We start from the raw sequence: 23,691 nt of genomic DNA on the forward strand, positions 1-23,691 counted from the left end.
AAAAGTGTTTTATAATTGTTTTCAAAAAGTTTCTGAGTGTGTCTTGGCAAATAGACTCCCAGATATTTTATATTGTCTGAGATTACTTTGAATGGGATTTCTCTTTCTAGCTCTAACTGCTGTATCTTGCTAGACATATATAGAAAAGTTGAGGATTTATGAGGGTTTATTTTATATCCTGCTACTTTGCTAAAATTGCTAATTGTTTCCAGTAGTTTTTTTGATGATTTCTTGCTATTCTCTAGGTAGACCATCATGTCATTTGCAAAGAGTTCTGTCTCTTCCTTCCCAATTCTAATTCCTTCAATTTCTTTTTCTTCTCTAATTGTTGAAGCTAACATTTCTAATATGTTGTTCAATAGTAGTGGTGATAATGGGCATCTTTGTTTCACCCCATGATCTTATTTGAAATGCCTTTAGCCTCTCCCCATTGAATATAATGCTTGTTGATGGTTTCAGATAGATACTGCTAATTATTCTAAGGAACAGTCCATTCATTTCTACACTCTGTAGTGGTTTTAGTGGGAATGGATGGTGTATTTTGTTGAAAGCTTTTCAGCATCTATTGATATGATCATATAATTTCTGATAGGTTTGTTGTTGATATAATTGATTACACTAACAGTTTTCCTAATATTGAACCAACCCTGCATTCCTGGGATAAATCCTACTTGATCATAGTGTATTATCCCAGTGATAACTTGTTGTAATCATTTTGCTAAGATTTTATTTAAGATTTTTGCATCTATATTCATCAGGGAGATAGGTCTATAATTTTCTTCCTCTGTTTTAACTCTTTCTGGTTTAGGTATCAGCACCATATTGGTTTCACAGAAAGAGTTAGGCAGAGTTCCATCTTCCCCTATTTTCCCAAAGAGTTTATGTAGAATTGGAAACAATTGTACCTTAAATATTTTGTAGAATTCACTGGTGAATCCGTCAGGCCCTGGAAATTTTTTCTTAGGGAGTTCAATGATGGAATGTCGAATTTCTATTTTTGAGATAGGGTTGTTTATATATTTAATCTCCTCTTCATTTAACCTGGGCAGCTTATATTTTTGTAAATATTCATCCATTTCACTTAGATTATACAATTTGTTGGTATAGAGTTGGACAAAATGATTTTGAATTATTACTTTAATTTCCTCCTCATTGGTGGTGAGTTCAACTTTTTCATCTATGATACTAGCAATTTGGTTTTCTTCTTTCTTTTTTCATCTTGGTATAGGGTGTGAGGTGTTAATTTTTAAATTAATGAGAGGTTTATAAATTTTATTGGTTTTTTATAAAAACATCTTTTGTTTTCATTTATTAATTCATTTTTTTGCTTTTGCTTTTTATCAATTTCTCCATTAATGTTTAGAATTTCTAATTTGGCATTTAATTGGGGATTTTTAATTTGTTCTTTCTCTAATTTTTTTTTAGTTTCATATTTAGTTCATTGATTTCTTCTTTCTCTAATTAATTCATGTAAACATTTAAAGATATAATATATCCTCCTGAGAGCCGCTTTGAGTGAATCCCATAGGTTTTGGTATGTTGTTTTATTATTGTCATTATCTAGGATAAAATGGTTAATTCTTTCTATAATTTGTTTTTTGGTCCACTCACTTTTTAAAATGAGGTTATTCAGTTTCCAATTGGTTCTAGATCTATATCTCCTTGGCCCCATATTGCATATGGATTTTATTGCATTGTGATCTGAGAAAGATGTATTCACTATTTTTGCTTTTCTGCAGTTGATCATTAGGTTTTTATGTCCTAGTACATGGTCAGTTTTTGTGTAAGTTACATGTACTGCAGAGAAAAAGGTATATATATTTCTATCCTCATTCAATCTCTTCCATAAGTCTACCATATCTAGTTTTTCTAACAATCTATTTACCTCTTTAACTTCTTTCTTGTTTATTTTATCATTCAATTTATCTAAATCTGAGAGAGGGATGTTGAGGTCTCCCACTAGTAGAGTTTTGCTGTCTATGTCTTCCTGTAGTTCTTTCAGCTTCTCCTCTAAGAATTTGGATGCTATCCCATTGGGTGCATATATATTCAGTATTGAAACAACTTTATTGCCTATGATACCTTTTAGGAGGATAAAGTTTACTTCCTAATCTCTTTTAACGCTATCAATTTTTGCAGCTGCTTTGTCTGAGATAAGGATTGCTACCCCTGCTTTTTTTTAACTTCAGCTGAAGCAAAATATATTTTGCTCCAACCTTTTACCTTTACTCTGTATGTATCTCTCTGCTTCCAATGAGTTTCTTGTAAGCAGCATATTGTAGGATTCTGGTTTTTAATCCATTCTGCTATTCACTTACGTTTTAAGGGAGAGTTCATCCCATTCACATTCAAAGTTATGATGACCAATTCTTTATTGCCCTCCATGCTATCTTCCCTCTGTTTGTATTTTTCCCCTTCCCTCCCTTTATCCAGTATTTTGTTTCTGAATATCACCCCCTTCAGTGTGTTTGCCCTCCTGTGTCACCCCCTTCCCTTTCTTTCCCCTTTCCCTTTTCCCTTTTCCCTTTTCCCTTCCCTTCCTTTTTTTAGTTCCCCCTTTCCCCTCTCCCTCCCTTTATCCACCCCCCTTCCCTTTTCCCCTTTTAATACTTGAAAGGTTAGATGTTTTTTAAGTTAACTGAGTATGTGTGTAACTTGACCAAGTCTGATGAGAAGAAGATTCAGGTGTTTCTCATCTCCTCCTTTCTTCCCTTCTATTACCATAGGTATTTTGTACCTCTTAGTGTAATGAGATTTACCCCATTCAATCCCCTCCCTCCTCCCATCTCCTTCCTGTCCCCCTTTTTAAGGAGGTAGTGTTTTTAAAATCATTCTATCTGAGTCATAGAAAATTCTGAGTATCTGTCACTTCTAGCTAAGTACATTCTCTCTAATAGAGTTACAATTTTTTTTTAGTTTTTTTGCAAGGCAATGGGGTTTAGTGGCTTGCCCAAGGCCACACAGCTTAGAGTTCCAATTCTTGAGAGTTATTAGTGTCTTTCTCCCAAGTGGGGTTATAGGCAGTTTCTTCCCATTGGATAGCAGTCTCATGGATAGGTCATGAATGTCCATCACTTCTGGCTAGGTATATTCTCTCTGTTAGAGTTGCAATTCTCAAGAGTTATGAGAATCCTTTCCCCCATGCTGGGATACAGCCAGTTTCAACTTATTGGATATCAGTTTTTTTCTTTTACTGCCCCATTTCTTTTTACCTTTTCATGTGTCTCTTGAACCTACCTCCTGTTTGATGTCCAGATTTTCTATTTAGCTCTGTTCTTTTCATCAGGAATTTTTGGAATTCTTCCATTTTGTTAAATGTCCATCTTTTTCCCTGGAAGAGAAGGCTCAGTTTTTCAGGATAGTGGATTCTTGGCTGCATTCCAAGCTCCCTTGCTCTTGAAAATATCTCATTCCATCCCTTTGATCCATTAATGTTGGTGCAGCCAGGTCCTGCATAATCCTTACTGTGGCTCCTTGGTATTTAAATTGTTTCTTTCTGGCTGCTTGCATGATTTTTTCTTTTATCTGATAGTTCTGGAATTTGTCCACAACATTCCTTGGTGTTTTCATTTTAAGATCTCTTTCTGGAGGGGATCGATGTATGTTGTGGCTTGCTTCACCTTGGGACCCACAGCTATGACTTACCTCCTGAAGGGGAGCTGAGAATAAGGAGTCAAGCCACCACTGTCTTATGCCTCCAGCTCAATTTTATTACTGAAAACCAGCTCCTGAGACTGTCCAGGTGGCAGGGCCATTAGTATAGCCTGTGTTCCCACAGATGTATTCTTTCAATAACTACTTTGCCCTCTGGTTCCATGATATCAGGGCAATTTTCCATCACTGGATCCTGTAACATGAAGTCTAGGCTTTTTTTTTCTTTTCAATGTTTTCAGGTGCCTCTCCTTGACCTATTCTTAAGGTCAGTGGTTTTGCTGATGAAGTATTTTACATTTTCTTCTATTTTTTCATTTTTTTTATTTTAACAGGCTCTTGCTGTCTCATGAAGTCATTGGTTTCTACAGACTCCATTCTTTTTTTTAGGGAGTAGTTTTCTTCATTAATCTTTTGCAACTCCTTTTCCAATTAAGCTCTTTGGAAAGAGCTTTCCATTTGACCAATTGAAGTTTTGAGAGAATTATTTTCTTTTTTGCCTTTTGAGGGTGTGAGAGATTTAGTCTCATTTTGTATTTGACCAATTGTATTTTCTAATGATTTGTTTTCTTGTTGCAAGGTGTTAATTGTCTCTCCCAAATTTTCCAGTAGATTTTTAAACTCCTTCCTTATTTCTTCAAGGAAGACTTTCTGTGCTGGAGACCAGATCATATTCTCCTCAGAGGTTCTAGGTCTCTCTGAGTTAGGGTCTTTTCCTTCCAAGAATTTTTCTATGTATCCACCTTTCCGCTGACCTTTCTTCATTTTGTTAAGACCTTGAATTGGGGAGGGGCTGGTTCACAGGGGTTTGGTGTTGGGATCCCTAGAGGCTTTACTCATTGAGTGCACTCTGGCTGCCCCTTAGGAGGTGCTTGTTGCTTTCTCTGGAGTGTCTGTGACCTTTATTGAGGCCTTCTCCCTTAGGCTTAAGGGAGCAATTGAAGCTGTTGAATACTTTTGCCTTCAATCAATGGTGGGCTGTAGCTTGGGGTGAGGTTGTTCCTTTCCCTATTGTCAGCTGGACTGGTACTTCTGCTCACACACCTGTGCCTGAGGCAGCAGTAGTCTGTAATTGTGTTTGTTCTGGGAAGAGGCCTCAGCCGCAATGGAGGCATGGACTCAGAGTTCCTCAGACCCAAGGAGACCAGGGATAATGTCCACAGCTCTCCTGTATGGGAACTCTTCCCCCAGCCCTGTCAGCAAGCTCCAGAGGGTCAGCACCAACACCAGTGCCTCTTCTCCCTAGCTGACTCAAGCCCCTGTGGTCTAGCCCTACCGCTGATCAAGCAGGTCCAGCTCTTGGGCCCTCAGGCTCCCCGGCTCCAAATTCAGCGGCTAATCTGGCTGATATGGGGTTGATCCCCTCTGTGCCTGGACTCACTCATGGCTGTGGAAGGCAAATCCTGAGGTAGATGTTGTTTCTCCTGGCTTTTCTTTCTGGGTTTTGTGAGTTGGATTTCCGTTAAGAGGTTTGTTTCATATCATAGATGGGGAAAGATCAGGAGATTTTAGAACTGTGCCTGTCTTCTCTCCATCATCTTGGCCAGGAGTCCATTACTTTATTTTTTTTTTAAAGAAAGATTTTATTTATTTTGAGCTTTACAATTTTTCCCCTATTCTTGCTTCTCTACTCCCACCCCCCACAGAAGGCAGTCTGTTAGTCTTTACATTGTTTCCATGGTATACATTGATCTAAACTGAAAGTGATGAGAGAGAAATCATACCCTTAAGGAAGAAAAATACAGTATAGCAAAATTACATAATAAGGTAACAGTTTTTTTCTTAATTGAAGGTAATAGTAATCTTTGGTCTTTGTTCAAACTTCACAATTCTTTCTCTGGATATAGATGGTATTCTCCATTGTAGATAGTCCAAAATTATCCCTGATTGTTCCATTGATGGAATGAGCAAGTCCATCAAGGTTGATCATCACCCCTATGGTGCTGTTAGGATGTATAATGTTTTTCTTTTTCTGTTCATCTTGCTCAGCATCAGTTCATGCAAATTCTTACAGGTTTTCCTGAATTCCCATCCCTCCTGGTTTCTAATAGAACAATAGTGTTCCATGACATACATATAACCACAGTTTGTTAAGCTGTTCCCCTTAATTTCCAATTCTTTGCCACCATAAACAAGGCTGCTTTGTACAAGTGATGTTTTTTACCTTTTTTCACAATCACTTCAGGTTATATACCCAGTAGTGGTATTGCGGGATCAAAGGGTGTATTTTTGTTGCTCTTTGGGAATAATTCCAAATTGATCTCCAGAAATGTTGGATGAGTTCACAGCTCCACCAACAATGTATTAGTGTCCCAGATTTCCCACAGCCCTTCCAATATTGTTTATTTTCCTTTATAGTCATATTGGTCAGTCTGAGGGGTGTGAGGTGGTACCTCAGAGTTGCTTTAATGTGCATTTCTCTAATAAGTAGTATGGAATATCATATTTTAAGTCCTCTGATGATTTAATGTAGAATTTCCATTATTTTTCTAAAGAATTTCCAAAATCTATTATCCTGACTGTGGTTCCATGGTACTTGAATTGTTTCTTTCTGGATGCTTGAAATATTTTCTCATTGCAAAATTCTAAGTTTTAAGGAATTATTTTTTCACTTAGTCTTTATATTTACTTTTCCATGTGGCCAATTCTTTTTTCAGGCATTTTTTCCCTCATTGGGCTTTTGGATCACATTTATCATTTATCTTGGTCTGTTTTTTAAGGTATTTTCTTGAATATTTTTTGTGTCTTCTTTACCAACCTGTTGACTCATTTTCCATGATTTTCTTGCTTCAGTCTCATTTTGCTTCCCAGTTTGTTTTACTCCTCTTACTTTATTTTCAAAATATTTTTTGAGCTTTTCTATGATCTGAGACCATGTTGTCTTTGGTTATTGGAGCTTTGACCTTGTTATCTTCTGAGTGTGCATTTTGATCTTCCTTGTCACCATAGTAACTTGTTGGGGGCGGGGGGGAAGAGGCTTGGCGGTCGCTTAGCGGGGGAAACATAATCACCTTATAAGGGAATGTTACAGAACTCGGCCCCTCATTGGGTAAGAGTTCATGGGAGGGAGGACAGAAGGGTTAAAAGTGTCTGCTGAGAGGTTGGGAGAGAGCGGGATGTGATCACAGAAGAATAAAGACTCATTATCCACCTCAGGCGCTCTGTCTGGTTCTTCCCCCATCAAAGAGTGGGGGCCGGAGGTACCCCGAAGACTCATCATGCGTTGGACTGGTGAGTAAGAGGACCGACTAGCATAAAGAAGCCGGCGTTGTAAATGAAACCCCGGCAGTAACTTTCTATGTTCAGATTGTTTTTCTGTTCTTTGCTCATTTTCCCAGCCTATTGGTGGAGGGCTCACTTCTGATTTTTTGTGCAGCTGTATTCAGAGATACTTTTAGGGACTGTAAGCTTTCAGTTCTTTCAAGTAGGTAAGATCTATGGAGAAATGTCTTTAATATTTTCCTGACCTGTGTTCTGATCTGTGAATGACCATAAACAATTTTGTCTGTCCTTGGAGGGTACCTACTCCTCTGTGCTCACAAGAGGTATGTGTACTAGTGCTCCTCCTTGACCAGGGACTGCTAACCAAAACTGTAATTTGCATCTGAACATGGACAGAGTAGTAAAGTCCTGCCTAAGTGTTAGCAAAGAGACTCCCGTAATCTCCTTCTGGTTAGTTGTGCAACCTCCTTACTGTTTATGGGCTGAGAAATTCAGAAGCATCTGCTGCTGCTATTGATTCTGAGACATCCAATGCTTGCTTTTGGTTTGCTGGGGCTGGGTCTGCACTGGCACAGCCTGTGTTGGACTGCTCTCCTCTCTTACCTTGGTGCAAGAACCTCTCTTGCCAATCTTTTAAGTTGTCTTGGCCATGAAAATTGTTTCCCTCTGTCTTTTCAGGGATCTACTACTCTAGAATTTGTTTAGAGCTATTTTTAAAAGATATATAGAGGGGTTTGGGGGAGAGCTCATCTTGATTCTACTTTGCAATTCTTAGCAGTTTATTATAATCAAGTTATTATTATAATCAGGTTTTAATCCTGAGTTTTATATAATGCTGTCCTAGGCAGCAGGTCCTCCTTACTGCTATTTTCTGAATTCTGTCTGGGAGCTCAACTTCAGGGTTGTTTCTCCTTCCCTAAGCCACAGTTCAGGCTTCTAGGCATATGGTCCTGGTTCTTGCTCCCTGTGCTTCAGTACTTACCCAGCACATGATAATTACTTCACTCACAGCTATAGCCTGGGATCACCTCTAATCAGCACTGCTAGGACTGGTTTCTGGAAGCAACTGGGGGGTTAGCCAGTCTTCCCTCAATCAGTCATCCTCTGTCCTTTGTTAGATAAAAGTTCATGAGGTGATCAGCTGTGATGGACTTATTTATCTCAGCTATACAATAATCAATAATCAATAATCAAAGACAACCATCAAAATCCATAGAGGGAAGAATGGAATTCGAATGTTGACAATAGATTACTATTTTCAAAATCTGTGTGATGAAATTTCTCGAGGACTAACCAATTTCCCAATAGAGTTGCCTTTCTCACCTATTGTTTATTAATTCAGTGGATTCTGCCTGGAGGTGTGTACACTTCACCCAGGTTAGACCAACTCCTGTAAGCCCTTTCTTTTTTTGAGATCCTCTCAAGTTAACTAAGGAAGACAACTACTTTACCCCTTTATTTTGGTGATTTTCTGTTTGTTTGGAGAGGAAATCTGGAGAGTCTGGAAATTTCTGATCTGTACTGCCATCTTCCTAGAATCCCTTTTGCTTCCCCAATACAATGAATGTTGGCAATTTGTTCTCTAATTCCTCTGTCTTTTTGCAAATCATCCTAGTCTTCTGGGAATTCTTGGGTCACATGTTGGTGAATGCTAGCTCATAGAATATTAAGTATAATCTTGCTGGTCTGTGAAATGAGCACAATTGTTTGGTAACTTGCCCTTCTTTAGGCATTTCCCTTCTTTAGGATTGGGACATAAATTTATCTGTTCCAGAGCAGTGGCCACTTTTGAGCTTTCCAAATTTGCTTGCCTATGAAGTTCATCATTTTAGCTGCACCTCTTTCAGGGTTTTAAATATCTCAGCTCGAGGGTCACCAGAGCTTCGGGTTTTTTAAGTCATAACGACCTTCTAACTCAAACTCACTCAAGCAGCCATCAACACTTTCCCCTTTTCTGTTTTCACAACAAGCTCACAATTGCCCAACCTGATGTTCAACCTGGGTTATATGATACTGAATTCTATTAATAGCATATTGTAGTGGCTTTGGTTACAGAAAAAAACTTTGAAAAAACATGGTAAACAGCAAAAGAGAAACATAAAGGGAATCAATATGAGACATAATTGCATAATACTCTGGGTCCAATGCCCGAGGAGAGTGGGATGTTGAAACCAATTTAATTATCTTACTAGCTGTCTTTTCAGGGATCAAGTCTCACTGGGAGGCTTCTTGGATATCTTTTGCCAACTTATACAAATCATCAATACCAAACATATAGTAGAATTATCAAACAATCCATTAAGGTGATTCTTAACCTTTTCCCATTCCCATTGAGTATCATCATACTTTAGGCTGGTCACACAAATTTGCATGTATTGATAGTCACAACTAATATTTGTCTAAATTCTACCATATAGAATTCATCCCCTGTAGAAACTACTGTCTTCTTCAAACCCTCTAACATTTGCAAAAACTACTTATCAATATCTTGACTGTTTTGGGAAGCCCAAACTTACAATTGTAAGTTTGTGCATTATATATAGACAGGGCAAGTGATACAGATGAGGCTATAAGAGACAAGCATAATAACTCCAACTACAAAACAACTAATACATCTCTTAAACCTTCCAGATGGGAGGTTCTCCTGTCATTGAATTAATTCACAAAAAACATGATCAGCACTGGATTTGTACCATCCTTTGATTTTTAACATCTTGACTGTGAAACCCACACTCTTATTTAGAGCAAAGATAGTTTTTAAAATGAGAGACAAACAACAAATGATTGATATCATAATTACAACAAAACTGAAAACAGAAATAATACCATGTAACCATATACCAATTACAGGTGGAGACAACCAATCATACAATTTTTCTTCCCTAACACAAATTGTTCATTACAGAAGTTTGTAATGCATACTAATTCTGCTTCTATCTTTTTCTTATTCATAGCTTCTTTACATACACATGCTCAAATAATGTAATTGTAACAGTTAATATTATTTCCCTTCTTTTTTTCAGTAATGATCATAAAATCCTCTATATGAGGTGTGATACTATTTAAGTCAGAGAAATTATACCTAACTTTTTAGCATCTTTTCTTTGATATTTCCAATAGTAACTTTATTATATCCCAAATAATTTTTCAGCTTTCCCTGTCAAAACAATTTCAGTCATACTTTTCTCTCCATGGTATAGTTTTGGACAGAAGTCCAATATTCAGTTCATTTTGCAGTCCCCAAATTATTCATGATTAATATAAGCATCACAAATTGTTCTCTAAGTCCATTTTGTGCTTTCCTTTTGTGTGGTCTGTCCTTCCTTCTCCTCTTATGCTTTCTTTTCTTTGATTTCTTAGGTGTAAGTTATTCATTTTTTATATCACTTGATCATCTGGTCTGCATGGTCTGATGTTCCTTTCTGACATCCAAACAGTTTCTCCTTCTGTGGACAAAACAAAAGTATACCCTCAACCCCAGGTTAGTAATAGATCAAGTCCTTTCAAATGTTCATCTTTTGTATCCTTCCACATTACTCTATGAATACTGTTAGGGGTATTTATTATGTTATCTATGGTAATTTTGTAACCCAAAATGTTTCTCAGCCAGCGTTTTATTCTTTTCATCCAAAGTCAAATAATTAATGAATAGAAAGCTTTATTTAGGCATGTTCAATATCTTCTCCCCCACATTCCCCCTTTTCTGTTTATGTGAGAATATTTTAAATAACCCATTCTTCCTCTCAACGATAGACTTGACCAGTAGGATTATAAGGAATGCCTGAAACATGTCTTATATTGTAATATAGACAGAATTGTTTAAAATAGAAGTATGTCCAGGGCTATTATCTGTTTTTATAGATTTTGGTATCCCTGAAAATAATAGAATAAATGATCATTCACATCTTGAGTAGCCTTTGAACTTTGGTCTGTTGCCATTGTATATGAACTAAATGTATCTACAGTAACATGAATAGATTTCATTTTCACAAAAGGTGCATAATGAGTCACATCCATCTGCCATAAATGATTAGGAGTCTGGCCTCTAGGATTCTTAAAATAATTTGGAGGGGTAGATAAATACCCCTTTGTGGACAGGATTTTACTATATTCCTAGCTTGCTCTCTGGTGATTTTAAATTCTTTCCTTAGTAAAGAGGCATTCTGATGAATTTTTTTTTTTGTGAGACAGTTTAGCTTACTCTTCTACTAAGCTTATAAGGAGTTGAAGGGTTAATAGATGGGTCTTATGATGATTACTTTAATATGTGTGTGTGTGTGTGTGTGTGTGTGTGTGTGTGTGTGTTTGTGTGTGTGTGTAACCAGGCAATCCAGGGTGGGAATTTATATATTCAATTAAAAAGGAATTAATTGTATCTATTTCTAGTAACTTCTAGTAATTCTTTAAAGAGTTGATATAATACTACATCAGTGTTATGATTAATAAAGGCTGTTACTATGTATCTGGTGACATGATAATTATACTTACTATCTATAAAAATGTTAAGGAATTGTGGCCATTCTCTTGATACCAATAATATAGCTATAATTTCTTTTCTATTATTGCATATATTCTTGTACCTACAGGTTTAGAATAAGGTCCATCACATTGTTTAAAAATTTCAGGGAACTCAGAGGGTCATAACTTCTGATATTTTCCCTCATTACTTCTACAAAGCAATCAATCATTAATTCTAGGCTTAGATATTATTAAGTAAAATAGCTTATTTAGACAAAGCTAGATCACATAACTTTTTCAACATTTTTCTCATCAGCAAGTTATCTAACTATGGGTTGCATAATTTTCAATTTCCCAATCATCTTTCAAAGTCCCTCACATATACTCAATATTATTGGAAATAATTGCACTTAAGGTATACCTCCCAATCTCTTGTACACTCTTTTTCTGAGTTTACCATTTTACTTCTTTAAAATTGAACATTTAGGGGTGGCTGGGTGGTGTAGTGGATAAAGCACTGGCCCTGAAGTCAGGAGTACCTGGGTTCAAACCCGGCCTCAGACACTTAATAATTACCTAGCTGTGTGGCCTTGGGCAAGCCACTTAACCCTGTTTGCCTTGCAAAAAACCTAAAAAAAAATCAGACATTTAACTCTTAACCTACGTGAAACATAAGATTTCCAGACTGACATTTCATTCTCTTAAAGACAAAATAAAACAAGTTCTCTTAAAGTTAACATTAGATCTGAATATCTTTTATACACAAATTTCTTTCTTATCTCAGTCTGCAAAATCTTATCAGTGTTTTTTTTTTTTTGATAATTTTTAAGCCCTTCTCTTTAGCCAGGTTCTTCAAAATATTTATGTCATGCCCTGGCTTCTTTTAGTTCTATAAATAGTTCCTTCCCTATTGTACCCTTTGTATCTGCTTGGAAAAAGAAAAGAAAAAGTCACCAATGCAGATTGGCTTATCTTCAAGCCTTCCTCTTACCTTAATCATTCTGGGATTACCACAACCTTACCAGACATTTTCTTCTCTGGAAAGACTGTCTCAGCCTCTGGACAGTTTCAGGTCCCCTGTGCCTGCCCCATGTAAGGGTGCCAAATGTTGAGTTCCTCTGTCTATCAGGGGATTCATTTATCTCAGGATAGAAAAGAAACATGTGTACACTTGGGTGGGGGTGTTAGAAGGACAACCAGCAGAGCCGTTTATTGAAAGTATCAAACAGTTCTTTATAGCAGAAAACCACAAAATTAGCATAGAGGATAAAAACAATGATGTAACTATAATTTGGGCAGGATGTATCCTGGCAGGATGTAGCCCAGGTCAAGAAGTTAGGGAACAGGGCTATCAACAAGTGAGGCCACAAATGATGCAGTTGTGTTATCAAATCAGAGTTCCGTGGAAAGCCTTCAGCTTGAGAGTCACCAGAACTTAGGTTTTTTAAATCATAATTGACCTTTTAACCCAAACTTGTTCGAGCTGACATCGACAGATACTGAAACCAAAGAGGTTAAGTGTCTTGCTCAAGATCACAGGTGATATATTTCAGAACCTGGATTGACTTAGAACTTGTCTAGAGATCACTGAGAATTTTTAATTCTAATACTTCTTACTATTCCCTTATCTAATATTCAATATCCCTTATTCCCTGTTCCAATAATTACCATTAGCTCCTCCCAGTCCCTAATTTAACTGAACTGGCCAAGACCAATCTTCAAACCCTTAGTGGGTCTTGGAATCTTTCTGAGATCATATAAGCCAGTCCTCATCTTGATGGGATTCTTCTTTACAGCATTTTTAAAAAGTGGCAACCCTTACACTTCTTTTCCATCTTTAACAAAGTCCCAATATTGGGGAGCTCACTACTTCATTGGATAGATTTTTCTATTTTTGGGGTATTTGTAATTATTAGGGAGTTTATCCTTACATGGAAACTGAAACCTCCTTCTTTACATTCAGTTGCCAGCTCTGCCTATTTAAAGTCATTTTGAATATGCTGAAATCTATCAAACACTGAACATCTTTATCATATTGTTGCAACCTGCTTCCTCCATTTCCACCGAGGCTCAACATTCTCCACTTTATAAATTTTCTATTCCTTCTATTACTTCAAGATATGGGAAATATGAAAGAGATTTAAGAGGAATAGGAGACGGATGGAGTTAAATTAGAATAGAGGATCCCATTTGGGCATCATATATGCAATCCATATGTGCATATATACCCATATGTATATATGTGTGTATACATATGTGTATTTATGTCTATGTCTGTAGAGGTAGGTACTGATGATGGGTATAGGTAAGAAAAATATTTCATCCCATAAATTCTTACAAAACAATATCTTGTTGTTGAGGAATAAGTCATTGATTGGGAAGACTCAGATAAATAACAGCATGAAATTCAAAAGGAACCCCACAGAAAACACACACAAGACACCCTTCTTCTTTTTTTAAGGTTTTTGCAAGGCAAATGGGGTTAAGTGGCTTGCCCAAGGCCACACAGCTAGGTAATTATTAAGTGTCTGAGGCCGGGTTTGAACCCAGGTACTCCTGACTCCAGGGCCGGTGCTTTATCCAGTATGCCACCTAGCTGCCCTGACACCCTTCTTTCTTGAGTCCCAGGATACCTCCTGAAGTTTTACTCCATCTAGGGAACTGCTTAACAGGCACTTATTCATCTCCTTTCTCTGTTCACACTCCCTCCTGTAAATCAACTTGGAGCAAATTAATGAATATTATTTGATGTTCCCAGACTACTCATTCTTCTCAACAGCTACCAGTAGAGACAACACAGACCACATGACCAGGCAAGCTTCTAAAATTTTCTTAATAGAACCATGGGAGTAAGAAAACATTAGCAAGGGAAAAAAAGAGATCACAGGAGAAAGGGGACAATCTGTGACTATAGATTGAATGGATTAGATAATTTATGTCTGGGATCCCATCCAAATTCAAAGCTCATCATCCCATTATCATATGGTGGGAGGAAGAGAGGGAATATTCTGTTTTTCAACATATTTGAGAAGAACAAACAGAAGTTAATGAGACAATCTGGAGGGAGCACTGTGTCTCACCCTAAAATAACCAGGCTTACATCAGTGTTTGTGAACACAACATTATCAACAATTTGTTACTTTCCCTGACTAAATTTTACTCTTTTTCTTTCTATTATTTCTTTAGTTAATGACTCTGTTTTCTGCTCTGGTCAGATTCTATCTGAAGTACTGAAGTTCTATCTGAAGTTTAATTTAGAGACTGTATCAAACAGTTGTTGTTGCAAGAAAACTCATCAGATATCATATCCAAAAAGCAAGCCTGAGTGAAATAAGAGTAATAAATGAAGACCAATTTACTGGAATTGGAGCTGGATACACATTTTTTTTGCTTGTTTTTTACAAGGCAATGGAGTTAAGTGACTTGCTCAAGGTCACAAAGTTAGTTAAATATTAAGTGTCTGAGACCAAACTTGAACTCAGGTTCTCCTGGCTGGTGCTCTATCTGCTGTGCCATCTAGATGCCTCTGGATACATGTTTTTCTGAAGTGACAGAATTAAAGGGGAGCATTGTGAAGCTGGGGTAGATTTTGCAATCAAAATTAATTTAGTCAACAACTTGTATGCTTACCAAAAGCGGTGAACAGCAGGTTTATGCCAATGTCATTTCTACTTTCAGGAAAACACTTTGGCACCATCTTCAGTGCCTATGCTATTACCATTATGAAATCTGATGGAATCAAAGAAAAATGTTATGAAAGCCTAGAGACCTTATCAACAATGTACCAAAAAGAGGACAAACTTATAATTCTGGGTGATTTTAATACTAGAGAAGACTTAGACTACCAGACACTATAGGGAGTCATGAGATGAAATGGAACTGGAAGCAACAACAGCAGTGGTCACTATTGCTTATAGAGCACAGCACCCTCTCTCTCTCCACCACAAAACTGTCTTTCATTTACCTTAACACAATAAAACTTCCTGGATGCATCCTGAAGCAAAAATTGACATCTAATAGACCATGTGATTGTAAAGGGAAGAGACAAACAGTATGTAAGAGTGGTGAGGACAATCTGTGTTACAGAGTGCTGGATTCATCACAGACTCATCCCTTCCAAGCTAAATATTCACATTCACATTCAACCAAAGCAGTGTCCTCAAGGCAAAATGACTACCAGAAGAATTAATGTCAAGAGATTAGAGTGGTTCTCTGAATGGGAACAATTTGTTGCTCACTTTTTTTAGGGTTTTTCAAGGCAAATGGGGTTAAGTGGCTTGCCCAAGGCCACACAGCTAGGTAATTATTAAGTGTTTGAGACCGGATTTGAACCCAGGTACTCCTGACTCCAGGGCCGGTGCTTTATCCACTGTGCCACCTAGCCGCCCCATATTGCTCACTTTCAAGGAAAGTTGAGTCACACAGTTGGCAATAGTGGAGCAGTAAAGGAGTAGGAAGGTTTCAGAGATTTGATGTATGGCATTGCATTTGCTCATCTGGGTCAGAACATTTGCAAACAATCAATACTGGTTTGATGAAATACAGAAACTGCTAAATGAGAAATGAGAATTCCACAGGATTTACCAGCAGGGTAGTTCAACCATTTCTAAGAAGATATTTAATTCCATCAAAAATAAAATACAAGTGAAGCTTAGCAAGATGCAAGATTCTTGGCTCAGAAAGAAGGCAGATATAATTCAGTTTTATGCTGATAATAATGACCCATTATGCTTTTGTGATGCCCCCCAAAACGTATGAAGTATCTCAACTACTCAATGCAAATGAATCAACATTGATTAGTGATAGGGACATGATGCTAGGGAGATGTTCTGTCCATCTTGTTCTTAACAAATCATCATCAATCAATGTGGAAGCCATTGACCATTTACCTCAAGTTGTAGCAATTCACCCCTGAATTTCCAAATGAAGAAGAGGTTTGGAACTCCATTTTGCTCATTTCATCTGGCAAAGCACATGGTGCTGATTCTATTCCAGTTGAAATTTGCAGGATGGGGGAACCATTGTTCATACAAAAGCTGATTGAAATTTTCCAGGTTATATGGCATGAAGAGGTTATCCCCAGGAGTTCAAGGATGCCTACACTGTCCATTTCTGTAAAGGTAAAGAGACTATCCCATGACAGTCACAGAGGTCTTTTTCTTTTAGATAAGACTCTAGTGAGACTTCTCCTTAATATACTGATCCTTCACCTGGAAAATGATCACTTCCCTAAGAGCCAATGTGGCTTCAGAAAGGGTCGAGCAATGGATGATATGGTGTTTGCTGCCCAACAGCTCCAGGAAAAATGCCAGGAGCAGAACAGAAATCTGTATACACCATTTGTTGATATGAATAAGGCCTTTGATACCATCAGTCATGAGGGCTTATGAAAAATTATGTCAAAATTTGGTTGTTGGAGAAGGTAATTAGTATTGTACATCAATTTCATGATGCCATGCTTATGGGGTTCTGGATAGTGGATGATACTCTTGAGATTTCCTAGTCATCAGTGGAATGAAACAAGGTTGTATCCTTGCTCCCATGTTCTTTTTATTTGGTCATGTTTTTTGGTCATGTTATCTGATGCCTTCACTGAGGATAGAGCATAGCATCAAGATCAGTTACCACACTCCTGGTAAATTCTTCAACTTGTAGATATCTACAAGTCCAAAATGGAGGGAGAGTTTGTGCATGATTTTTTGTTTGCAGATGATTGTGCACCCAATGCAGCCTCTGAAGTTGTGATGAAGCAAAGTATGGATAGATTCTCTGCTGCTTATGTCAAATTTGGTCTAACAATTTACACCATGAAAACACAGGAGCTCCATTGGTCAGCATCACACTATCTATTTGTGGAACCATCAATAGAAGCAAATGGAGAACTTTTTAATATTGTGGATAAGTTTACTTAGCTTGAAGTTTTTTCTAGGGAAGCACACATTCATGAAGACATTGACAGAAACATTTCCAGATCTAGTTCCGTGTTTGGGAGACTCTGAAAGAAGGTATGGGAGAGAAGAGGTATTAGACTTACTATAAACTGAAGGTCTACAGAGCTGTTGGGCTGACCTCATTGCTATATGCCTGAAAAACCTGGACAGTCTACCAGTGTCATATGAGGAAATTGAATTTCTTCCATTTAAATTGTCTTAGGAAGATTCTGAAGATCAACTGAGAGGATAAGAAACCAGACACTGAGGTCCTTTCTCCAGTTAAACAGCCAGACATTCAAATGTTAGTGCAGGGAATGCAACTAAGATGGGCTTGTCATGATGTTAGAATGCTATATGTATACAAAGGGCAAGAGTTCAATGGGAAGGGGGTACACAAGAACTGATACAGGGATATTCTCAAGGTCTCTGTAAGAACTTTGGAATTGATTGTGCAGCATAGGAGACATATATTCTCATGTCCTCAAGAGAGAGGGTGCTGTGCTCTATAAGCAAGTCAGAATAGAAGTAATTCAAAGGAATTAAAATTGTGAAGTTGTGAAAACTCATGCCAGGTGTTCACTTGAACTATTTGGGTCCAATTTGTAGTAGAGGCTTTTAAGCTCCTTTGGTCGGAGAAAAATCAGAGAACTGCAACATGTCTCTAACATAGTGATACCATTTTTGTCTTTGATAATGAAAGACAAGAATCAGCCAACTGGAAGAGGTGATGTTTAGGATGGGTTTTAAAGGATAGAAAGAAGTGATCAGGGAAAGGGGAAGAGCATAAGAAGGAAGGTGGGAAATAGCAGGGTATGTGGGTGCCTCATGAACCTAGGGAGGAAGAGGTTCATGATATCCCCTGACCTGTTCTTGGTCTGACTCAAATTAGTGCAATCCCTTGGATGCCTAGCCATGGGCTGAGGAAACATTATGGACTGGTTAGTCCAGCTCTTCAGGGAGGTTTTGGTAGGTGGGGCTCTGGCAAGTTGACATAGCCCTACTCATAGTTAGGCATGGGTAAACAGCTTGGAGATTGGCTGGAGAATCAAGTCCCATAGCAGGCCAGATTAAGAAGCCAAGCAACCACGCAACCACGTCAGCAAGCAGGGAGAGGCCTTGGGAGAGAAGAGCCCTTACCCCATCCAGCCCTCAACACCATGGGTTCTCCAGGACGCCCTTTGATCCTGCTGCTGTTGCTGCTCATTCTGATTCAGGACCACAAGAAGCTACTGGCTTTTGGAAATATAAGAAAATTAGGTAGTAGGATATGGGGGAGGTGATGGGGATAAAAATTGTTCCCTCTCCTGGAGTAGATTTCTATAGCTGGGCAGGGGGCCAGGGGAGGACTGTGGGAAAGACCAGAACCAGATAGGAAGGGAGATACTCTGCCATGTACTCAGATGAAACTCAGCAAATTTTCCCAAAGAGTTTCTTTCAGAAGCAAACATAGAATGGGAGAGGGCTAGGGGATAAATGGAAGGGGAAGAAAGGATGACAAAAGAATGAGTCATGCTTTGGTCTCTCCTAGGTAGATGTCCCCGAGTCACAATAAAATGTGTTTACAAAGAGGCTAGGGAATGTGCCAAAGACAGGCATTGCAAGGGTCCAGAGAAATGTTGCATGTACAGCTGTGGAAAGAAATGCTTAGATCCCAAGGAAGGTATGCACCATTTCTTCCTTTCTTCATCAAACCAGTCAGTTAGCAGACTTTTGTGAAGCACCTGCTTACCAGGACCAGAGAGCTTTGATGAGCTCTAGGAGTGATAGGAAGTTTAGATCACTGCCTGACCTTGAGAACTTCCAGTCTCCAGTCTTTTGGGCAGAGCACAAATAGAGATCCATAATCAGCATTTATGTGAATTCAGGAAGAGAACCAAGAGAGAAAATGGTTCCAAAACCAGAGACAGCTTCCTGGAAGAGCTGGCATTTGAGTTGGTCTTGCAAAGAGAGGTAGAAATTTCAAAGGAGAAGAGGGAAAGAGTCTAGTTGAGGCAGTGTCCCACCTTGCTCTCACCCATGCCTCAGGATGTCTGCTTCTATTCAGGGCCCCAAACCTGCCTCCCCCTATGCTCTAAGCTGAGGAAGAAGATATGGTGAGAAAGGGCTTGAATAAGGAGGAGGACATTTGCATCCCATCTCCAGCTCTTTCACTATGTGATCCTGAGCCACAACCTAGCAATGGGACTTTGGGGTCACAGACATTGACCCCAAGGGCATACAGTTGGACTTAGGAGACAGGTGAAGGCTCTTTTTCCAGATAAAGTAGTCAACATTGATGATGTATAGTGATGTATGGTGATGGGGGGGGGGCAATGTGACCCTCAGACTCTTTGATCTCCAACTCTTCAATCTCCTTTCAGACCCATGTGCACAAATGGTCAGACAGGTGCCTTGTTATCATTCTGTGACGCGATGGTACTACAACATAAGAGAAAATGATTGCTTCCCCTTCGAGTACAGCCCATGCAGTAAAAACAAAAACAACTTCCAGTCTCATGATGTTTGCAATAAGACCTGCTTGGTATTTGGTGAGGCCAAGACATCCAGGAGGCAGTAGTATGGTTTAATGGAAAGGGCCCTAGACTTTGAGGAAGACACCATGGTTTCAATTAGGCTCTGAGCCCCATTAATTCCTGACCACTGTGAGGACAATGATCAGATGGACCTTTGGATAGTAATAGAAGGCCCCACTGTCTAATCCAAATGGAGCCCATGAACAACTCTATGTCCCTTCCTTGAAGGAATTCAAATACACTGACAGGAACACCATTTGTTCTTTGACCAATTGACTCTTTTTCAAGGTTGGTGCTGACTCCCAACTTGGATTGGCTGTAAGGTTTAACTTTTCAAAACCCTCCAGAGATGGGGCCCATTTTCAGATAAGACAATGGTATTGTCCCTTTTTTTCCTTCTCTTTTTTGCTTTTGGATTTTTGCAAGGTAATGGGGTTAAGTGGGTTGCCCAAGGTCATACAGCTAAGCAAGTATCAAGTGTCTAAGGTTGGACAAGGTCCTCCTGACTCCAGGGCTGGTGCTCTATCCATTGTACCATTTAGTTGCCCCTTGGTGTCCTTTTTGAGTACATATGCATACTTATTAAATTATACTTCTTAAATATCCTGTTAACACAGTAACATTTCAATGTCTGTGATAATATCCACTCTCTGGGACCAAATGGTTCCTGGTAACAATCTCCTTCTTTGCAATCAAGTTTAATATTGATCAGAATATGACTAAGGCATTTAATTGCCAGCAAAGTAAGGGTTGTGAACTCTCCCAGCAAGGGAAGCTCATATTTTTTGTGGGTGTATTTATGTATGAAATCCAATCAGTGTCCTGGAGGAAGTGACATTTTAGCTGTCCCTGAAGGAGAAAGATTTAGTAGCTAGAGATAGGATGGGGTCAGGAAGAGCAAGAGTTGGAAATTCTGGATAAGTGGTACAGTATTAGTCCATAAACTTTTCTAACATCTATATTGGGTCAGGACTTATGGTAAGGACTGGGAATATCAAAGAGGTAAAAGACAAGCTCTTTGCTTGCCCTCCAGGAATTCATATTTAAATATGCTATATTCAGGATAAATTAGGAATAGTTAATAAAGGGAAATGTTGGAATTAAGGGGGATGGGGAAGTGGGATTTTATTGGGATTGGAAGGACAGCAGGGAAGCCAGGAGGGACAGATGAGGAGGGAGGACTTTCCAGGCATGGAGGGGAGCAGCTAGGAAAAAGGTCCAGTTTGGGAAGATGGATGGTCTTTTGTATCAAGAGGTCAATGTCACTGGATCAAAAAGTCCATGGGAGAATGAAAGGTGTAGGAAGATTGGAAAGAAGGTATGATGGACTTTGAATGCCAAAGAAAGATTTTTTTTATTGGATTCTGAAAATGATAGGGTGTCATAGGAGTTTGAGTTTACTGTAGAGATATATGGTGATGACAGGATTAGCACAGGTTGGCAAAGACACAAAGAGGAGGAAATCAGAATGAAGAGGTGACATGTGGAGATAACTAGGCTACCTGGGACATTAAATCCATGATCCAGAAGAGAGTGAGATAAAGGCTGGATATCTTGCTTATAGGGGGTGAGAGGAGAAGGTCCAGGGACAAGGGGAGGGACATCTTGGAGATGACAAGTTTGTGTTTTATTCTTTCTTCTCTAGGACACAGGATTCCTTCTCGAAAAACAGGCTGAAAGGTGAACCATTACCTATTGGAATTTAGTCAAATGTGAAGCTCTTCAGAGGACTTAAGAGCCGATGTACAGAATGGCAGTATCTTAGATCTACAGGTGACCTCAGGGATCATTTGGTTTCGTGTTACTTCTCCAGGACCTTCTCCCCAATATTCCATTGCAAGTAGACCTCCTGTTTCTGCTTGAAGGGCTCCAGTGAGGGGGAGCTCATTCCCTCCCTTCCATTATTGGATGCCTGTTATACACAAAGCCCATTGGGAAGTCAGTGCAAAAGTTGGAATTCCATTCACTCATGTTCTGTGACTTCTTAAATATGTGACCTGGGCATGTCTCCCTTACTAGCTTCAACTTTTCACTCAACTTTTTCCTGTCTAGATTTTTTTCCCTACAAATCTCAGTATAAGTTTCAGAAGGATGAGGCCTGAAATGTCAGTGGCTGTTAGATTGTGGCATAAGCATGTAATTGGAAGGTAGATTTTGCTTTTCTATCTTTGAATTCCTATAGTTTACCACAATGATTGACACATAGCAAGCACTTAATCAATGCTTATAGATTGACAGATGTTTGATTCAACCATTCCTTTGATTTAGTTTCTCCAGTCCCCTCCTCATTCTGTTTGCCTTCTTATGGACATGCTGTGGATTGGCAATGTCCTTCCTAAGATATAGTCTCTGAATTGAAGAGAGTATTTTTTCAGACAGAGTCTGACTAGGGTAGAAAACAGAAATTTATTGAGTCATTAAATAGAGATTCAAAAGAGAAAAACTGCAAAATTCAGCCAGAGAAAGTAACCAACAGTTAATAATAGTTTGCTCATTAATACTGGTGTAAACCTGTTATTCTTTGGGAGAGACAGAGTGTTCTTTTCATAATGTCCCATTTCTTTCTGTTTTTTTCTCTTCTCAAATGTGATACAGGACATAATATTCCCTCTCCCACCATGTGATAATGGAATGATGGGCTTTGAATCTGGATGGGATCACAGACATAATTTGTCTAATATATTCAATCTATAGTGAGTGACTGTCCCCTTTTGCCTGGTATCTCTGTTCTTTCCCTTGCTACTGTTTTCTAACTCCCACTGTTCCATCAAGGGCATTTTTAGAAACTTGCGTGGTCATGTGGTCTATGTTGTCTATGCCAGTTTTTGAGAATGAAAATCAATTGATGTTCATTATTCCATTAATATTCCAGGTTGATTTAGAGGAGAAAGCGTGATCAGAGAAAGAGGTGAATAATTTTCACATTAAAAAGTCTCTAGGTGGGGTAAAAATTTTATGATGTGTCCTGGAACCCAAGAAAGAAGGATGTCTTCTGTCTGTATTTTATGGGTTTCCTTTTGAATTCCTTGCTATTGCTTTTCTGGATCTGCTCCAATGACTTATTCCCCAAGAGCAAGTTATTTATAGCTGCTGTTGATTCTGGACCATGAGAGACTTCTGGGTGAGAATTTTTAGGGCAAAGAATTACTCTCACCTATGTCCATCATCATTGCCTACATCCACAGAAAGACCATTCTTATACACACACACACACACACACACACATGTGTGTGTGTGTGTGTGTGTGTGTGTGTGTAAATATATCCATGCATCCATATGTGTACATACCAGGATGACTGGTGACACAATAGATAGAGCACTGGTCTTGGAGTCAGGAGGACCTGGTTCTGGTAAAAAGTGAGGTTGGTGACTTAGCACAGTATCCCCCTCATTCAAACGCAATTCATGTGCTTGTCATGGCATCACTTCCCTGATGTCATGGTCTTCTTTGAGAATGATGGATAAACACATACATACATATATATATATATATATGCATATATATATGTATGGAGTATGTGTTTGCATGATCCAGATGGGATCATCTGTTCTAATTTAACTGTATCAGTCTCCTATTCTCCTTAAATCCCCTACATACATACCATGTAGTAATAGAGGGAATGGAAAAATTTTAAACTGGAGAATGCTGAGTATGGGTATGAATGGAGGAAGGGGGCTGCAACAATGTGATAAATGAGTTCAGTTTTTGATAGTTTTCAGTATGCTCACTTTGTCCATACACACACACACACACACACACACACACACACACACACACACATATGGCAGAAGTGGCAGTGGGCTATAAAGAAGGAGATTTCAGTTGCATATGATATTTGCAAATATCCCAAAATAGAACAACCTCCCCAACACTGAGTCTTGCAAGATGGATAAACAAATAAAGGTCATTAGTG

At 38.6% G+C, this 23,691-nt stretch overlaps 1 protein-coding gene across 1 annotated transcript; it reads left to right on the forward strand.

Moving 5' to 3' along the window:
* The first annotated feature begins 18,074 nt into the window (after positions 1-18,074).
* LOC141505234 (eppin-like) lies at positions 18,075-21,928 on the forward strand. The gene is made up of 3 exons (XM_074210930.1): positions 18,075-18,521; positions 18,793-18,924; positions 21,888-21,928. The coding sequence occupies exons 1-3, from the start codon at positions 18,422-18,424 to the stop codon at positions 21,926-21,928; spliced, it is 273 nt and encodes a 90-aa protein (XP_074067031.1). The 5' UTR covers positions 18,075-18,421.
* Positions 21,929-23,691: the final 1,763 nt, after the last annotated feature.

Source organism: Macrotis lagotis, chromosome 1 (genome assembly GCF_037893015.1).
Source record: "Macrotis lagotis isolate mMagLag1 chromosome 1, bilby.v1.9.chrom.fasta, whole genome shotgun sequence".
In the NCBI taxonomy this organism is placed as follows: Eukaryota; Metazoa; Chordata; class Mammalia; order Peramelemorphia; family Peramelidae; genus Macrotis; species Macrotis lagotis.